This window comes from Crocodylus siamensis, chromosome 11 (genome assembly GCF_052110815.1).
Source record: "Crocodylus siamensis isolate JL-2025a chromosome 11, ASM5211081v1, whole genome shotgun sequence".
Classification (NCBI taxonomy): Eukaryota; Metazoa; Chordata; order Crocodylia; family Crocodylidae; genus Crocodylus; species Crocodylus siamensis.
In genome coordinates, this window is record NC_143405.1 from 46,541,721 (window position 1) to 46,560,805 (window position 19,085).

General features: G+C 42.2%; 1 protein-coding gene across 5 annotated transcripts in view; it reads left to right on the plus strand.

Annotated features, from left to right (window-relative positions):
• Window positions 1-19,085, plus strand: part of FLNB (filamin B) — a 145,270-nt gene that overhangs the window by 118,942 nt on the left and 7,243 nt on the right. For 3 of the 5 annotated variants that reach the window (XM_090022808.1, XM_090022805.1, XM_090022806.1), the window contains 12 exons: window positions 1,517-1,645; window positions 2,309-2,482; window positions 4,556-4,714; window positions 5,168-5,371; window positions 6,065-6,217; window positions 9,427-9,549; window positions 10,225-10,443; window positions 12,771-13,037; window positions 13,871-14,008; window positions 14,120-14,235; window positions 16,666-16,798; window positions 18,226-18,402. In XM_090022808.1, coding sequence (XP_089878934.1) covers window positions 1,517-1,645; window positions 2,309-2,482; window positions 4,556-4,714; window positions 5,168-5,371; window positions 6,065-6,217; window positions 9,427-9,549; window positions 10,225-10,443; window positions 12,771-13,037; window positions 13,871-14,008; window positions 14,120-14,235; window positions 16,666-16,798; window positions 18,226-18,402 — 1,992 coding nt within the window. The remainder of the gene's footprint in view (window positions 1-1,516; window positions 1,646-2,308; window positions 2,483-4,555; window positions 4,715-5,167; window positions 5,372-6,064; window positions 6,218-9,426; window positions 9,550-10,224; window positions 10,444-12,770; window positions 13,038-13,870; window positions 14,009-14,119; window positions 14,236-16,665; window positions 16,799-18,225; window positions 18,403-19,085) is intronic. The other 2 variants (XM_090022807.1, XM_090022809.1) reach the window with 1 other exon arrangement.

Genomic DNA, 19,085 nt, shown 5'->3' on the forward strand with positions numbered 1-19,085 from the left:
AAAAAAAAAAAAAAGTTCTTTTTCCTGTTGCAATAAAACTAGAAGACCACATCTATACTGCATTCATCTTTCATACTCCAGGATTGTATAGAATTGCCTGTGCTGCTGCCCCGCCCCCCCTTAAATCAGCGTCTTCCTCTAAAGTCTCCAGTTATTATCGTGGAATTCAGTCTGGTTTCATAAATTGGGTGATGTGTATCGGTTGCCCCATGCACACTTCCATTCAGGCTAACTCTGCCTGCTTCATCAGAACCATGGGAAACAAGATGCAAAATTCCAAAACTTGCAGCTCATTTAAAAGGGGTTATAAATAAGGCTTCTTTTAACGCTTTATGAATTGAACTGTTCTTTTGCACATAAGATCATGAGTTATAGAAACTAAACTTGTGCAATAGCTCACTTAAACTGAACATAGTTTCATGCCATTTATACTTGGTATCGCTTGCATTCTGTGGGCTTTGCATGATGAATAGAAAGCCTGAGTGTATTGGGCAATACTTCTGTTCTGGGTAGGAAACTGATGTGCAATGATGTTCATTTGCTTAAGTTAACAAGGGAGGCTTGTGGACAAACAGCATGAATAAGCCTGATTTTTTGGTTTCAGCTGAAAACCTTGCATTTGAGCTGTGGCTAATAAACTGTTTCCTAAAACTCTTGCCTCTGGTATGTAACTTTAGTAGTTGGCAGATTTTGAATACTATAGCTTGAATTCTCAAGCAACAGCTAATAATTGAACTGGTTACTGTATTGTCTTACACTATCTTGCAAGTTATAAAGGAGTGCATAGTGCCATGACTCACATACTTTAGAACAAGCAATATTCAGTCAGTGTTGTCATTCATTATTTTGAGTAATTTTAAGGATTACATGTGAGGTGAGTTTGCAGAAAAGTAAACCAGTCTGCCTGCATCTCTGCTTGCATTGTTGGATTTCTGCTGGCATCCAAGGGAGTGTAGACCCAGAAGTAGACCATAAGTACTTCCAGTCCACTTTCAGGTCCACCACTGAACAGTCAATCTGCCCCAGCATCGCAGCGTTCATAAGCCACCTAGTACTGTGAGGTATATAGAAAAAAAATTTTAAACTGTCTGTTGCCCACATCACTGATTCTCTGAATCGGCATTGAATCGTCAGATTCTGATTCAGCCAAATCGGGACAGTGATCTGAATCAACTGAGCAAATCACTGTTTCAGATTTGGGCTGAATCTGAATCAAATATGGCCTGTTTCACACACCCCTATTTTGTAAACCATTATAATGGTCTAGCAGACTTTCCAATACGTATCTACTGATAAAAGTAAGGTTCTCCAGAAGTACTGCTATCAAATGGTCCCAGGAAGGTTAGGATCTTGTCAAGCTGTGGATTTATTCAGTGGTTTAAACCCTTTGTGTTCTGTTTGGAGAATTTTAATGCAGTTCAACCAAGGCCTTTTCAATCCTAAAAATGTGATTTTTTTTTTTTTTTTTTTAAGTTTTTAGTTTTTTATTTTTATTGTGCTTGCTTTTTCTTCCTAGAGAGCCCATTACAGTTCTATGTGAACTATCCAAACAGTGGGAATGTGTCTGCGTATGGTCCTGGCCTTATTTATGGTGTAGCAAATAAACCAGCAACTTTTACTATTGTCACAGAAGATGCTGGAGAAGGTAAGATGACTCTTCTCTCCTTGCCTAGGTTCAGACACACAAATGTAGTCGGTAAACACTCATGTACATAGTATATCCCTCAAAGTGAATACTGAAGTTGGGGTGGGGGGAGGGTGTACACATCTTTTTCATTAGCTTATAAAGATGCATATCTACCCTGCCTGCTGAAGTTAAGCAGTAGACCATTTGATTACTTTTTTTTGTAATGGAAAATTGAAACATACGTAAACTTGTTTTACACAAAACCTTATTTTGCTGGGTTATAACTTCTGTACAGCAGAGCAAAGACAAGGGTCTGAAATTATTTGTTCAGGTAGTGATGTGAAGATGAAATGTCTGGCTGAAAGAATATTCAGGTATAGAAACTTAATTCTCTAGGTAACAAACTGTCTTTTTAAAGTAAATTCTCTTTCTTTCATTAGGCTAATGAAGTAGATTAAATGAAGCACTGCTATGGTTTCTAGTTAGCTGTAGCAGAATATATTGCTGATTTAGTTTTTGGTTTTTTTCTGGAAGGGTAAAAGTTGCAGTTTGCAGCTTCATTACTTTTTGAGTGAATACATCCTATCTCTGTCACTGATCCTCTTCCTGTAAAAAGAGCCTCCCTCCAAATGTGTTTAAATTTGAATCAGATGATGACATTAACAATTATTCTTGTACTAGGTGGACTGGACTTGGCCATTGAAGGACCTTCTAAAGCAGAGATTAGCTGCATTGATAACAAGGATGGCACTTGTACGGTTACTTACTTGCCCACCCTACCTGGAGATTACAGCATAATAGTCAAATATAATGACAAGCATATCCCAGGCAGTCCTTTCACTGCCAAAATCACAGGTATGAAGGACACAGTGCAACAAATTCCTAACTGCCTCAGAAGGAGCTACAGATGGTTGGTTTTGAGTACAATAACATTGCAACAGAGAGAGTCCCATTTAAGCAGTTTCACTCCAAGACAGCAGGCCAATCCAGTGTTCAGAGACATAGGTTTAGCAAATTCTTGGAGTTTGTTGGGAATAGCTTTGATTTGTATGGTAGATGGGCTGGATGGCATGCACCCTAGGGTACTGAAGTAATTGGCAGAGGTAATTTCAGATTCATGAGCTATCCTCTTGAACTCATGGAGGTTGGGTGGAGTCCTAGATGATCAGAAAGGGCTAATATAGTGCCCATCTTTTAAGTAAGGGAAATGAAGAAAGCCCCAGGGATTATAAACTAGTTAGCATGAAAAGATACCTGGAAAGATCATGGAGCAGGTCATTAAAGAATCCATTTTAAAGCACCTAGAGGAGAACAGCCAGCATGGGTTACCAAGAGCAAGTCATACCTGACCAACCTGATTTCCTTCTATGACAAGCTGACAGGCTCTGTGGATGCAGGGAGAGCAGGGGACTTCAGCAAGGTTTTTGGTGTAATCTCCCACAACATTCTTGTTAATAAGCTAAGGAAATGGACTAGATGAAAGTACTGTGACATGGTTACAGAATGACTGAATCATTGTGCTCAGTGAATAGTCATCAGGGGCTCACTGTCTAGTTGGGAGGAGCTACTAAGTGTGGTTCCCCAGGGGTGTCTCTTTGTTCTGGTATTACTCAGTATCATCACTAATTATCTGGGTGATTGGTTCGAGTGCAGACTCTGAGAATTTTGCGGATGACACCTAGTTGGGTAGAATTCCAGACACTCTGCAAGGCAGGGCTAGGGAGCAAACACAGACCATCTGCAGCAAAATGCTGCCCAGCAGAATTAACTGCATGCACAAATGCTGGCTGAGGATGACCAGCTAGGTTGCACTATTACAGAGAAGGACCTTTTTCTTTTGGTAGACCATAAGCTGTATATGAGCCTAGGAAGCAAGGCTTATGAGGAAAGTCTGAAAGAATTAGGGTTATTTGATCCGAAGAAGACTAGATTGGGGGTTTGAAGCGCGTTATCAAATACCTGAAGGGCAATGAGTATGGTGATGGGTTTTTCTCTCTGGCTGTAGGGGACAGGAATAAGAGCCATGGCCTCAAGCCGCAGTGTAGGAAGCTTTGGGTTGGCAATTAGGAGGATCTTTCAGACCTGTGAAGGTGGTCAAGCATTGGAACAGGTTACCCAAAGGAGCTGTTGAATCTCTATCCTTGGCAATTTTTAGGAGGAGGTTGGGCAGATGATTGGCTGGGATGGTTCAGTTGGGGATGATCCTTCCCTGAACAGGGGCCTGACTTGATCTCGTGAGGTCCCTTCCAGCCCTACTTGCGTATGATCCTAAGCCTGTACCTAAAGGTAGTAACTTGATTTTATTCAGTGTTTGGTACCAAACATAGTGAAATTTCAATTCCACGTCGGTTAATGTGTTAGAAAGGATGAAGGGCGGCCTCTAGATCAGGCTGTCAGGTCCCACATTTGCTCAGAGACTGAGTATATAGGTGCTTTGAGCGTAAAGTTACGCATTTTTGCACAACAACTGTGTAACATTAATCGTCTCCTTCATGTGTTGCCAGGCTGGACAGAAGAAATTGTTTGGTTATTTTGTAATTGTACAAGTTCTGTTACCTCTTAGGAGGCTGGAATTCTATCCTTTCTTTGGGAAAAAAATAATTTATGGGATATATTGTAATTTATTTAGGAAGCAAATTGGATGGAGGTTCTTCTGTACTTGTTACTTATCTAGAGACTAAGTCAATTTTAGGCAGTTTGTATTAACTTATGTCTGATTTGAAAGTGCTTCTCAATGAGTATGAGCTCTCAAATGATAAAACAGAACAAAGCCAGGTGAATGATGTGCTTAAATACATTTAGTCTGCCGGACTGGCCTGTTTGTTTTGGTTTTTTGGGGTTTTTTCTTCGGGGGGATGGGTTTTTTTTGTTTTTGTTTTTAACCCAGTAATACAGCATGCTCACAGGAATTTTCTGTTCTTTCCGTAGATGACAACAGAAGACGGTCACAAGTTAAGCTTGGTTCTGCTGCTGACTTCTTGCTGGACATTAATGAGACAGATCTGAGTCTCTTAACAGCTAGTATTAAAGCTCCATCTGGTTGTGATGAGCCTTGCCTTCTGAAAAGGCTACCCAATAACCACATTGGTAATGTTGCATTCTGTGCACTTCACATGGGTTTTCCACCCCCCCTACCTACTCCCCCATACCATGCAAAATAATAGCTTTTTCCAGTTACTGCTGACTTACTACCCTACCAAATATGCAGGTCTCAAATGTCAGTTGTTTGGCTGCTGCAGCAGCCAGGGACAGAATAGCCAGGGAGGCTGGCCTCCTGGCTCACTGTTTACATGGTGTGCTAAGCTGCAGTTGAAGCACAAGTACTACCATTTGGGGTGGTCGTACCACCAGTGAATCCATCCTCTTGGATGCATGGAATCCTTCCCATTGGCCCTGTGACTAAGAGTCCTTAAGAATAAAAGCTAATTTGCATTCCAATTACAAGGCTGCTCGATCTGTCAGGTAACTCTTTTAATCAATAGTGACACTTTAAGACAATTAATCAGCTTGCCTTATTTGTACTCTCATGCTGTCCCACAGGTATCTCATTCATTCCACGGGAAGTAGGAGAACACCTTGTCAGTATTAAGAAGAATGGTAGCCATGTGCCAAACAGCCCTGTGACAATCATGGTGGTCCAGTCTGAGATAGGAGATGCCAGTAGAGCAAGAGTTTCAGGACGTGGCTTGACAGAAGGACGCACGTTTGAGATGTGTGACTTCATTGTAGATACAAGGGATGCAGGTTAGTACCATGTGGAGGATCTGTTTTGTAACGGTGCTTCAGAACATTTTCCTGAGAAGGAAAATGAACTGTTTTGGTCAATGCCATATCTCAGGTCTCCATTTCTCACAGTTCTTATGCAATAATTGGGAATAGCTAGACCAAAAGCATTCTGGTGCCTCCCTTCTACCCTCCTCAGGATCACTGGGACTCTTGTCCTAAATCAACAAACACTGAGTTGTTTAACTGCAAAATCTGAATTAGGTGTTGGTTCTTGCATGCTTGAATACTTAGTACCATTAATTTTAAAATTTACCTTTTGTATGAAGAGACTGCATTCTAGTATAGTAGAAGCGAGCTTTAAAACCAACTTCTCTAGAAGTTGAGACTTTTCGGTTTTTCCGTAAACTGCTAGTTACTTCCAAAGATCCAAATACACCTGAAACTACTTCCACTCAATATCATGGCATTTTAATGTTTATTTATCTTTTCATTCTTAGAGTAATCATGGTAGGGTCATATGTGTCTGGGTCACACGTGTCTAGAACCATCCTTAAAGGTTTGTGACTATTATATCCTGTGCTGAAATGCTGCATCAGTTGCTGTGAAAATCAGCTTCCAAGGTTTTGAATGTTTTAATTTTGTTTCACTGTGAAGCTTTGTTCCAAACTCAGTTGGAACATACTTGGGACTAAGCTGACTAATGCATTACAGGTTATGGTGGAATCTCACTGGCAGTTGAAGGTCCTAGCAAGGTAGATATTCAAACAGAAGATCTTGAAGATGGAACCTGCAAAGTGTCATATTTTCCAACTGTACCTGGTGTGTACATAGTATCTACTAAATTTGCAGATGAGCACATTCCAGGTAAGAGAATGTGACAGAGCCTGTCACATACTTTCCCTAAGCTATGAGATGGCATTATGAAGTAACACCTTGAAGGGAAAAAGTACTCTGCATCTCAGGTTACAGTGACTAATCCATTGCAACCTTTAGTGTCATAGTGATGATAATCAGGACCTCCATCTAACCCAGGAGGTGCACAGCCCCACCAGGGGAGACACCTTGTTGGACCTCGTGCTGGCCACGGGCTACAACACGGTGAGGGGGTTGTGGGTGCTCGACCACCTGGGCGACAGTGATCATCGACTGCTGGAATTCACCATCCAGCGCAAGGTGGCAAAGGCCTGCAGCAAGGCAGCAGCCCTAGATTTCAGGAGGGTGGACTTCAGTGAGCTAAGGAGAATAGTCAGGGAAGCATTGAGGTCCTGGAGGGGAGGGGAGCCAGGTGTCTAAGAAGAGTGGTGGCTCCTGAAGGAGACGATCCTCCAACCCTAAAGGGAGGTAATCCCAACCCGGATCAAAGGGAGCAGGAGGGCACAAAGCCCCCATGGCTCACCAAAAGCATCCGGGAATGTTTTCTAGCTAAAAGGGAGGCATACACCCAATGGAAGGGAGGAGCCATCACTAGGGAGGACTATACTGCGGTTGCTCAGGGATGTAGGGGGGGAAGCAGGAAGGCAAAGCAGAGATGGGACTGGGACTAGCTTCCCAGATCAAGGACAACAAGAAGTCCTTTTTTAAATGCATAGGGGGCAAAAAGACGGTACTGGGTAATGTGGGCCCCGTGCAAGACACGCTAGGAAATTTGGTTGTCACACCAGACGGCAAAGCTAACCTATTTAACGACTTTGCCTCCATTTTCCTGAGCGGGGACTGGATCAGCCCACCCACTGGGCCCCCCTCAGTCCCCAGGGGAGGCGCACGTAGGCCAAGGGTCAGGGAACTTCTGGAGGGACTGGATGTATTTAAATCAGCTGGTCTGGACGATCTCCACCCCAGAGTGCTGAGGGAATTAGCTGAGGTCATTGAGGGACCCCTGGCACGGCTGTACGAGCACTCGTGCTCTGGCGAGGTGCCTGAGGACTGGAAGAGGGCCAATGTTGTTCCCATCTTCAAAAAAGGGAGGAAGGAGGACCCGGGAAACTATAGGCCAGTTAGTCTTACCTTGATCCTGGGTAAGTTGTTTGAGAGAATTAACATGGTGCACGAGGGGCCAGCGGGGGAGGTTATGCTTAGGGGCAACCAACACGGGTTCATTAGAGGCAGGTCCTGTCAGACCAACCTGGTGGCCTTCTACGACCAAGTCACCAAATCCTTAGATGCAGGGGTAGCAGTGGACGTAGTCTTTCTGGACTTTCGGAAGGCCTTTGACACTGTCTCTCACCTTGTTCTCATTAAAAAACTGGGAGACTGTGGTGTCAACACCTACGCAGTCAAATGGGTCGCCAACTGGCTGGAGGGCCGCACCCAGAGGGTGGTGGTGGACGGGTCATTTTTGACCTGGAGGAATGCGGGCAGTGGGGTCCCCCAGAGCTCAGTCCTCGGGCCCGCACTGTTCAACATCTTCATCAGTGACTTGGATGAGGGGGTAAAAAGCACCCTGTTCAAATTTGCTGGTGACACTAAGATGTGGGGGGATGTGGGCATGCTGGAAGGAAGGAATAGGCTATAGTCAGACCTAGGCAGGTTACAGGGGTGAGAATAGGATGGGATTCAACACTGACAAGTGCAGGGTGATACACCTGGGGAGGAAGAACCAGCACCATACCTACAGGCTGGGGAACTCCCTTCTCATCAGTGCAGAGGCAGAAAAGGATCTTGGAGTCGTCATTGATGCCAAGATAAACGTGGAGAGGCAGTCAGGAAGGCCAACCACACCCTGTCATGCCTCCACAGATGCATCTCAGGCAGGTCCAGGGAGGTGATCCTCCCCCTCTATGCAGCACTGGTCAGGCCGCAGCTGGAGTACTGCGTCCAGTTCTGGGCACCGCACTTCAAGAGGGTTGTGGACAACATGAGGAGGGTCCAGAGGAGGGCCACTCGTATGATCGGGGGGCAGCAGGATGGCCCTACGAGGAGAGGCTACGGGACCTGAACCTGTTCAGCCTCCACAAGAGAAAGCTGAGGGGGGATCTAATGGCCTGTTATAAACTAGTCAGGGGGGACCAGCAGGCATTGGAGTCCCTGTTCCCCTGAGCACCGCCAGGAGTGACTAGAAATAACGGTCATAAGCTGGCAGAGGGTAGATTCAGATTGGACATCAGGAGGCACTGTTTCTCTGTCAGGGTGGCTAGGATCTGGAACCAACTTCCAAGCGAAGTGGTGCTGGCTTCTACCCTGGGGGTCTTTAAGACAAGGCTAGACAGTCACCTTGCTGGGGTTGTTTGACCCCAGTACTCTTTCCTGCCATGGCAGGGGGTCAGACTTGATGATCTGCTCAGGTCCCTTCTGACCCTACAGCTATGAAACTATAATGGGATAAAATGTTGGCTGGGGTGGAGAATATAGGGGGTGAGTGTAACTAATATGTGGGTCTTGGCTTGACTCGGGCCCGAATTCCTGCTTCAACTAGGACATGGCCAGTATGTTCAAGACTCTTCCTCATGCCTAATGGCAGCAAAATAAAGGGAAAATATGCTTGGGACTTTACTCCCCTGGACTAAATTCCTTTGAGCTGCGTACTAGTAAAATTTTAATCCTGATGGAGCCAGTACTTTGAGACCAGTGCTTAGTTAAGAGGCTAGTCTTCTGCAGACTGCTTCAGAGCTGGGGGGACTTGATGAAAGAAACTTGAATAAGTGTGAGTAGTGGCTTCCTCCCTAAAACTAGGTTTTGCATGTATGCACTTTTTTTCCCCCTCTGTCCCTGAAAAAAACTGGGGTGGTCCTTCTTGTAGAGCATCCAAAAGGCATTACCATTAATTTTGTTACATCTTCAATACTATATGGGGTTTTTAGCAAGTGGTACCAATATAATATGGAAAATTGAACTCTTTTTTTTTTTTTTAGATGCTTTACTGTTCAATACAAGGAGTAAAGGGCCAAAACTTAGCAATGTGGGTTATATGGATTTATCATGTTTACTTTGGCTACCTATCAGCTAAATGTCTCCTGAATGTCAAATATATTATACTAACTAAAAGTATAAGGAAACTTTTGTTTCAATCCTACCCTTAAGTTTACAATCTGTCAAATATTTACCCAAGAAGAAATTACTTGCTGTGCTTCTTTCAGGTAGTCCATTTACTGTGAAAATAAGTGGTGAAGGAAGAGTGAAGGAGAGTATCACACGTACAAGGCAGGCTCCCTCTGTAGCAACTGTTGGAAGCATATGTGATCTTAACTTAAAAATACCAGGTAAACTAGGTCACTCACTATATGAGCCTACGTAAGTGTAGGCTTTCTCATCTTCTGTGGTTAGGGCTTCACTTTGTCCAAGCCCAGTAGGTATAATGTAGTGGGAAGAAATTAATCTCAAATGTTGACTTAGTGGACATGCTGCTAGGGGTGAAAACAACTTATCGTAATGATGCAGCTGAAACGCATTACAGGTATGAAAAAGTACTACTGTAAATGTTGTCCAAATGAAGAAATAAGCAGTTTCATGGGTAAAATCAAGCCATCAAGCACAATGTGCAATGAGCTGGGTGGCTGCTCTGTACAAATTTGAGTTTTTGCTTTACCCACTAGCAAATGTGAGGGTAGTGTAGACTGTCAAAACTGACTAGTTGTGACCAGTCTTTGCATCCTTTTTATCACTTCCTTGGTATTTGCAAAAAGGTGGTATGGGAAAATGGTCAGTGAGGCTCCTTGTTGAGCAGATGGCTTTTAAATACTCATTTTATACTAACAAGGTTGGATGTTTTAAAGGTTGGGCTTGGTTACTGTAGCAGTACTGCGTGTTTACTTAAATTTACCACTTCTACTACAAACACCTTTTAAAACTGCTGTATTCTGACTTCCTTAACTCCTTTCATATTTTTTCTTTTTCCTCCCCCCTTCCCACTTTATTTTCTTATTGCTTTTTCTTAGTTGCTTGGTTCCAAATGGCTATATCTCTGGAGAAACTTTCTCACTTCTGTTACCACTCAAATTCCACTCTTATGTCTGCTGAGCTGAAGAATAATCATCAGATTCAGTTGAGAAGACCTTGGTGTCCTGTTGTCATGGATGGACCAATTGGTGTCAGGAGCTGTATTTGCTCATCAGTTTGTCTTTCGGGTCCAGAGCAGCTTGATTTGCACAATGCAGGTTCTGTAAGGATGGAGGGTGTGTTTTAGCACTGAGCATGTGGAGTCAGAGGTTGGCAATGTGCTCATTTTTTAACTACCTGGCATGCCTTGCATAAATTCCTTTCACAGTTGCCATGTTAAAAAGAAAATGTCAATAAGCAGAAGCTTAATGTAGGATACTTCCAGAGATTTTAGTAAAAGCTAACTGTGCAAACAGATTTCACTCTAATCAAGAAAAGGACTGCAAGGCCATTAATGATTAATCATAACACAGACCTGTTTTTAAAGTGTATCAACACTGTTTTCTTAAATTCTGAAAGTAAGAAATAACTCTTCTTATCATGGTGAACTAATGTATTATTTTAGATGGTTTAAACAATGTTCTAAACTTGTTCCAACAATATTAGTTGCTTGGTGTGATAAAATTAATACTGCAAAATGCTGCTTTGAATCTTATATGCTTTGATTAATCATGCATGGCTTTTGCAGTGCAGTAGCAATTGAAAAATAATTTCCTGCTCCTCCCTTTACCCTGAAAAAATAACTGTTTAGATGCTGTTAAATGACTGGCTGGTTAAGACCATAGAAGCCTTGTAAATGTAACTCTTCAAGAATCATCTGTCCTGATCAGCCATTTTTAAAGAGCTGTTTACAAGCATGAGCAGAATTCGTAATGCCTTATTCCCCACTTTTTTTTTTTTTTCCTAGAGCAAGTGTTTTTGTTCTGCTGAACAAGCAAGGCCACAGATAACTTTCTGCTCTAGGTCTAGGCTGTCAGGCAGGACAAATATGTGAAAATTCATATTTTCACCTATACTGGTAAGCCAGCAATGATGGAAGCAGTGCATTCTTCACCCCTGGCAGGGAGACTGGGATCACTTGGGGTTCATAAATTTTGTAGACATTAGGGCTAGAAGGGACCTCAGAAGATCAAGTCCAGCCCCCTGCCCAAAGGGCAGGAAGTCAGCTGGGGTCATAGGATCTCAGCAAGATAAGCATCCAGTTTGCTCTTGAAGGTGTTCAGTGTAGGTACTTGAACCACCTCCGATGGCAGGCTGTTCCTCGGGGGCTCGGACAGTAAAGAAATTTTTCCTTATGTCCAGCCTGAAACGGTCTTGCAGTAGTTTATGACTGTTTGACCTCATCATCCCTTGGGGCGCTCTGGTGAACAAACGTTCCCCCAGATCCTGGTGGTCACCCCTGATAAACTTATAGGTGGCCATCAGATCACCCCTGAGCCTGTGCTTTTCCAGGCTAAAGAGACCCATGACTCTCAGCCTGTCGTCGTAAGGTCTGTTTTCCTGACCTCTGATCATGCGCGTGGCTCTCCTCTGGACTCTCTCTCAAGCTTCTCCACATCCTTTTTGAATTGTGGAGCCCAAAACTGGATGCAGTACTCCAGCTGCGGCCTCACCAAGGCTGAGTACAAGGGGAGAATGACATCCCAGGATTTGTTTAAGAAGCAACTATGGATGCAAGCCAGTGTTTTGGTCACTTTACTAGCCGCAGCATTGCATTGCAGGCTCATGTTCATCTTGTGGTCAATGATGACCCTAAGTCTCTTTCTTCCGTAGTGCTAGCCAGCATAGCACTGCCGAGCCTATAAGGGTTCTGGCAGACATTATGTTTATGGCATGATTAACTAGTTATTTAGCTTGTAGTAACCCGGCCATATGTTCGTTCCATTTAACAGTACACTAAACCAGGGAATAAGCCAAAAAGCTGTTTTACAAAATACAGTAACTCTTGTAGCTGGTTCCCATTGCTCCATAAATTGAACATGTGGCCCATGATAATCAGTGGTCCAGGGCACAGAAGCACTAAGCATCTGGCTTGATGCTTGTTAGTGCAGGATCCTGGGTTCCCCCTGCACTGAAAACACGGTGTGACTAGGATCTGATTCCCAGTGCCAGTGTTATATTTCCTGCCATGCATATGTGGTGTATGGCACAGCTGTCGTGATCGTGGATTGGATCCCATTGTGCCTTTTTTTATTTGAACGTCTGTCTGTGGCCTTAGTGATATCAGTTTCACTGGTGGCTTTGATAAATGATTGTCATGCTTGCATAGCAGCATGAGCTCTCTAGACAAGGAGTAGATTATTGGTATGTGGGTGTGCATGGCCTTGGTAAAACTGAGCATGGATGCACAGACCCACTGGAATGCCAAGTATAATCTGTGTGTTTGTTTTATTCGTATCTTCAGTAGTAGGTTTGCTTGCAACTTGGGCAGTTGGAAACCCACCCAGCGAAGAGTGAGACTGAACTTCCATTGGCTTTCATATTTTGCTTTTAATATTCAGCTTGGCTGCTTTAGTGACTTGCTAATCTTTGGCTTTCTGTTTAGAAATTGATAGTGGTGATATGACAGCCCAGGTAATGAGCCCCTCTGGAAGAACTTCTAACGCCGAAATAGTTGAAGTTGATAAAAACACATACTGCGTCCGCTTCGTACCACAAGAAATGGGGGTCCACACTGTTGATGTCAGATACAGAGGTCAGCCAGTGCCTGGCAGTCCCTTCCAGTTCACTGTTGGGCCACTCGGTGAAGGAGGAGCTCATAAAGTCCGAGCTGGGGGTCCAGGACTTGAGAGAGGAGAAACAGGTATCCCAGGTAAGAATTCCAGAGTTCTCTTCCCTCTCGGGACCAGAGCTGCTGAGTGTGTTGCTCTGTAACAATGAGCTGGGTAACGCTGACATTGCAGAAACTGACTTTTCAAATTCCTGTGTAGTTCAGTGGTTCAATTAAACCTAAAATTGTGATGTTGCTGCATTGTTTTATGCTCTTGCGGTATTCAGTTGAGAAATGCAATCTAAGGAAAATAACACAGCTGTATTTCATGTGTGGAGAAGGCTGGTTTAATTTTAAATCTTCAGCTTTAAACTTCAGTCTTCCAAAAACATGCCATGAGTAATATAGGCTTATTGTGGACCTTTTTAGACTGGGGAAATGGATAGGCATGCTACACTGGTACAAATGCCTAATACAAGCACCCAGCAGTAAAAAATGGGTTATGCTTGTGCAACTTTAGTGATTCTACTTAGTTTATCACCCATAAAGCACATCTGTACTAAAGAATGCACACTTTCCAAAGGATGTCGCTGTCACAGCTTTAAAAATATAGATGGAACCAAGGAACTTTTAAAAAATGTCTACGTGTTAAACACTAGACTAGAATAAACTTTAAGGTTGGGCTTCAGCTGAAAAAATGTGATGAACATCACTAAAGCTGGTCTCCTGATAATTAGCTGTGGTGCTTATACATTCTTTATTAATCTTAATGAAGACTCTTTACTGTTCATCCTGTCAGTATCTTAACCCATACTGTATGTAAGTAATATTTCCCTGATACCTGCATGTACTCTACCATGCCACTGCGTAGGAATGGTATACTTCAAATTGGCAGGTAACTTTTTTCGAATAAGAACTCTTGTATGATTCAACAGCCGAGTTCAGCATATGGACAAGAGAAGCTGGAGCTGGAGGACTCTCTATTGCTGTAGAAGGTCCAAGTAAAGCAGATATTGCATTTGAGGATCATAAAGATGGATCCTGTGGTGTATCATACATAGTTCAAGAACCTGGTACGTACCAAAACTAAATTCTAATTTCTACTAAATTCTACTGAAATTGCATTTGAATTTCCTTAGCTACATTCTGGGGCTCTTCTTAAATACTGTCCTGTTTTCTTCCAGGTAACTATGAGGTGTCCATAAAGTTCAATGATGATCATATTCCAGAAAGCCCCTACCTCATTCCTGTCATCGCTCCTTCAGATGATGCTCGCAGGCTCTCTGTCACCAGCCTTCAGGTGAGACATAAGGAAACATCTTCATAATTTATCACAGGCTGACTGATTTTTGTCCTTGTTCTCAGAGGCTAAAATAGTCTTGCTACTTAATTTATTAGGTGATAATCCCTACTTTGAAATTTGTAGCTAGAAAAGGCTTGCAACCCTTAAACTGTCCTGTTTGAAGGAACATATAGTTAGGAATCTCCTTTGGACAGTTGGTTTCCAGTGTAAGTGGTGCATGCTTATACTTCAGTTCCTAACATGTGGGAGTCAAGAGTAGGGTAATCCCCAGAAATCGCACGAGAGGGGCAGCAGTGACTCTGCAACGGAGTCATCTCTGATTCCGCAGACGGTTTACTCACGAGTCTGTGTAGCCTCTTACTGTCTTATGAATGGGTGATTAGCCATTCTGTTCATGGGGTGGGGGAGTTGATTTGTAGGCAGATATGTCTAAAAGCTGTGATTAATCAGGCCTCTACTTAAGGGTTGTTCTAAGGATTCATGTGGGCAAATTGATGAGGCCCCAGAGTGACTTCAAGATAGTAATTCACTCATGTGCTGATGTCATAAAACCACAAACTTGCAGCTCAAATCATTCAAAAACAGCAGTGAATCTCCAAGAGTGAATTCCAGCTTTGTAGTCATTCTGGGCTCATCTGTTATACTTATGCATTTTTTTGTGGTTATGCATATTTTTAATACACAGAACATTTAAAGATCTGACTTAAACCTAAAAAATCAGGCAAGCTAAAAACAAGACTGAGAACCCAGGCTTTAATATACTATACCACTGTATTACTAGTAGTAAGCTAGTGTCTGTTGCATCCAGGAGTTCATGTTATAGCTCTGTTTACCCAGTTAAGTTAGGGCAGTGGTTCTCAATGTTTTTGGACTTGAGGCAGCCTTTCATAATGCTTGTGAATTGAGTGCCATCCAATTTCAAAAACGGTTTATAGATTAGTGCTAACTTCCTTTCAGTGGGGACAGACCTAAGCTTGTGCTCATCTCGCACCAGAAGGCACCCTTCAAAAGGTCTGGTGGCCTGGCACTTCAGTTGAGAATCACTTTTTATTTAGAGGGTCTTTGGTGTGGGAGGGGCTTGAGCCGTCTTTCTTCCTTGGTTTAATTAGGTTTTGGTTAGACTTTAGAATTTAATTATCATTTTACATAGCAAAAATGCTGACACCTGATGTGCTAGTAATAGTTCTTTAGCATTTCCCAGTCGGAGTTACAAGGGCGTTAATTAGTCACTGTGGTATCGATGTTTTTCTTGTGTTTCATTTAAAGACTTTTGGCAGGAATGCTCTTGTCAATTAATGAAGACCTGAAGAGGGAGATAAAGCTGAACGTTTGGCATATGCTGTTCAAAGAACAGTACTGGGGTGTATTAGCCTTCTCGTGGGTACACGTTAACCTAATTTAAATTGTATTTTAAATGCTGCTCAGTTGCATTTATTCCCCTCTTCAGAATCTCTAAATGAGAACAGGTACAGTATGCTCTTTGCCCAAACACATTTCCTGCTGTATTATAACAACTGTGAAGCATGCATAGTTGAGATTTGGCTTTCAGGCTTCTAACGTTGGTCTGGCCTGGAATAACATGGGTTCAGTGTTTTAAATATTGTCATCTAAGACTGGTACACTAAAATGTAGCTTTTTGAGTACATGTAAAGAGAAAAACCATGTACTTTTATGACTGGATTGAGTCTTTCCCAAACTAATCTTGAAATAACAGTCAAAACAGAGGTGTAGTGTAAGTCATCTTGTCTTGCACACCCCAGAATGGGTATACCCCTTGGTGTGTCAATGCATGATTCCTTTGGAAAAGGGTTAATGGTTGTTTCATACCAGGACAGTAGGTGTACAAAACTAAGGATGGGTATAAATTATGTTATGGGTATAAACAAAACTGTTGGGTTTTTCTAGAAAGCATAACTGGGCTTCTCAAGACATCTTTATCTAACGGCCCTGGGGGAGCATCTATTCACCAAGGCCCCCCAGGGGAGGACAAGAAACAGTGGGCATAAACTGATTGAAGATTGCTTCAGGCTAGACATAAGGAGAAACTTCTTTACAAGTTGAGTGCTGAGGGTTTGGAACAGGCTCCCCCAGAGGAGGGAGTCACCCACCCTGGCGACCTTCTTCAAAAAGTGTCTTGACACCCACCTTGCTGGGGGGCTGGATCCAGTGATCTGTAAGGACCCTTCCAGCTCCTAACAACTATGAAAGGCTAGATAAATTAGTTTCAGTTACTAGTTCTTAAAACATTACCAGCTTGCTTACACTTGTGAGCCTTACGTATTTGTTTTGCCTGCCAAATGACTGATTATGCCTTTTGATTCTTAGTACTCTGTTTTTAAATCAAGAGCTGTTTTGTCTGTAAGGAGTCTAACAATGGTGTGCCTCAACTGAAAATGAAATTTGGTAATCAGAACCTTGCATTCTCAGGAGTCTGGATTAAAAGTTAATCAGCCAGCATCCTTTGCTATAAGGCTCAATGGAGCGAAGGGCAAGATTGATGCCAAAGTCCATAGCCCTTCTGGAGCTGTAGAAGAGTGTCATGTTTCTGAACTGGAGCCAGGTAAGAACTTGTATGAATGAAACCTCAGTGCATTGTAACACCAGGACAAATTTCCGCATATCGGTGCATAATCAATAATAACCCGAAGGAACAATTCAGTTTCCTTATTCATGCGAACTGACCACGTCTTTGCATTACAATGTAGCTGGTTAGCAGAATGGCTCTGGTTTACTATATTATAAAAAGATACAAAAGTTACTCGATGACAAAGATTGAGAAGCCTACTTTCTGGCATTGTTACAATATGTAGCTTTAAAATCAGGGTTGTGTGGGTTCTTGCCTCATCAATTTAATTTAATTTAATTCAAGCAATATAAAAATGAAGTTGGTAGTGTGCTGGCACCAGGAAAGGGATTTTACTGCAGGTCTTTGACATGCATTACATACCAATCCTGTATTTTAGTGATAAATTTCATACTGTTACTTGAAAATTTGGTTTGGATGAATGAGTTGAATCTGATTTAAAGAAACAGATTATTTTTACAGGGCAAATAACTTCTTACAGCTCTGAAGAAAGCTTTATTTTTAATCTGTTGTCCATCGACTAATGTGTTGTAGATTTCTACATAGAGATGTTCTTCAAAGTTCAGTGTCACATCCACTTAATTGATTTTAGTTTTTCCTTATGTAGTAGTTGGGCGCATATCTTTTAATGACTACAGGAAAGATGTGATGTTAGATTTACAAAGTAATTAGTAGTGTTGGCATGTTAATATTGGCACTGGAGAAGCTGCTTGTATTTATATAACTTCTCAACTACAATGCCCAGAGATTGCATGTGGTCCTGAATTCAGTTCAGTGGGACCCCTTCCAAAGTTCATTGGCACTAGGATTTTACCTGTAGAGCCAAATAGTTTCTCCCTGGGGTTAATGTGAAAATAAAACAAATGCTATTTAAGTGACTATCAAATGTGAAATTCCAAGCCGTAAACATTTTCAATGTGTAAAGTTACACAACAGAGTAAATTTTACAGTCAAAGAATTCTGCTTCCCATTTCCAGATGCAAAATGGGTTGCAAGTTTTTGAGCTTTTAAGTTCTGTTAGTTCTTCTGTTTTCAGGCATATATTTGTGGGTCTATGTATCCAAGTGCTAGTCTACATCAATTTATGCATGAAGTAGAGGACTGAAGAAATGTACATGTGTGGGGGTGTTATTGTACAGTGTACTGCAACTGGCAGTTAAGATCCCTCACTAAGTAAACAAGATGAGGGAAATTGTGTCTACGCCTCGCTGTCCTAACTGAGAATGTTGAAGTCTTACCTTGGTGCAAAAGAAGAATAACTAGTGTAACTGAACCTGTCTGTCATGGGGCCAAAGCTTACTGAAATGTTATAAAGCTGTATTTGCATTGCAATGCATTCTTATGTGTTAATATTCTTACTGGCATCATTCCTGGATCAAATACGCAATTTTTTTTTTTTGCAGACAAATATGCTGTTCGCTTCATCCCCCATGAAAACGGTATTCACTCGATTGATGTGAAATTTAATGGCAGCCATGTTGTGGGTAGTCCTTTTAAAGTCAGAGTTGGAGAGCCCGGACAAGCAGGCAATCCAGCCCTTGTTACTGCATACGGGCCAGGCCTGGAGAGTGGCATCACAGGTAACTTTTTTTTTTCCCCCCCTCTCTCCTAAGGTTCTTTAGCCTTTTAACTTTTTTGTATAGTACTTAACTGAATAATTCTCTCCCAGCTCTTCCAGAGAGCTACATCTTGTAATTTGTTTTAATCCCAAGTCTTAAAATGTTGTTCCAACCTGTCTGGGTAGCTACACTAACTGTGTCTCTTGTTTTTACCTTTGTTGGCCTGGTCATAAGACCCAAGAGGTAGGAGGATGCAGCTAGCAATTTGCAAGACTACAAAGATACTGTATTTTAATACGTTTTGGGAAATTGGTTACTGCAGCACAAATTCATGGGAGTAGGTTAGCAACTCCATGAAGGATCTGTGCCAATTTAACTTAGCTCAGTTCAACCTAGGTGGTCCCTCGGAGCTCTGGAAATGCTTTGGCTTCGTTCCCACATGTGAAGCTCATACACATGAGGTATGCAGAACTCTAGAGAAAGATGAAAGGGTCTTTTAAAAAGACATTTAAAACTCTGTTCAAGTCTTTTAGAAGATGCATGGATAGTCACTCACTGATTTTTTTTTTTTTTTTTTTTTTTTTTTTTTTTTTTTTTTTATCTTGCACTAGGGATGGGCATCTATTCCAGTTAGTAAAAAATAAATAAAATAAACCTTTTTTGAAGCCAGTTCAGCCTATAACCATCAGACTTCAAAACTTTAA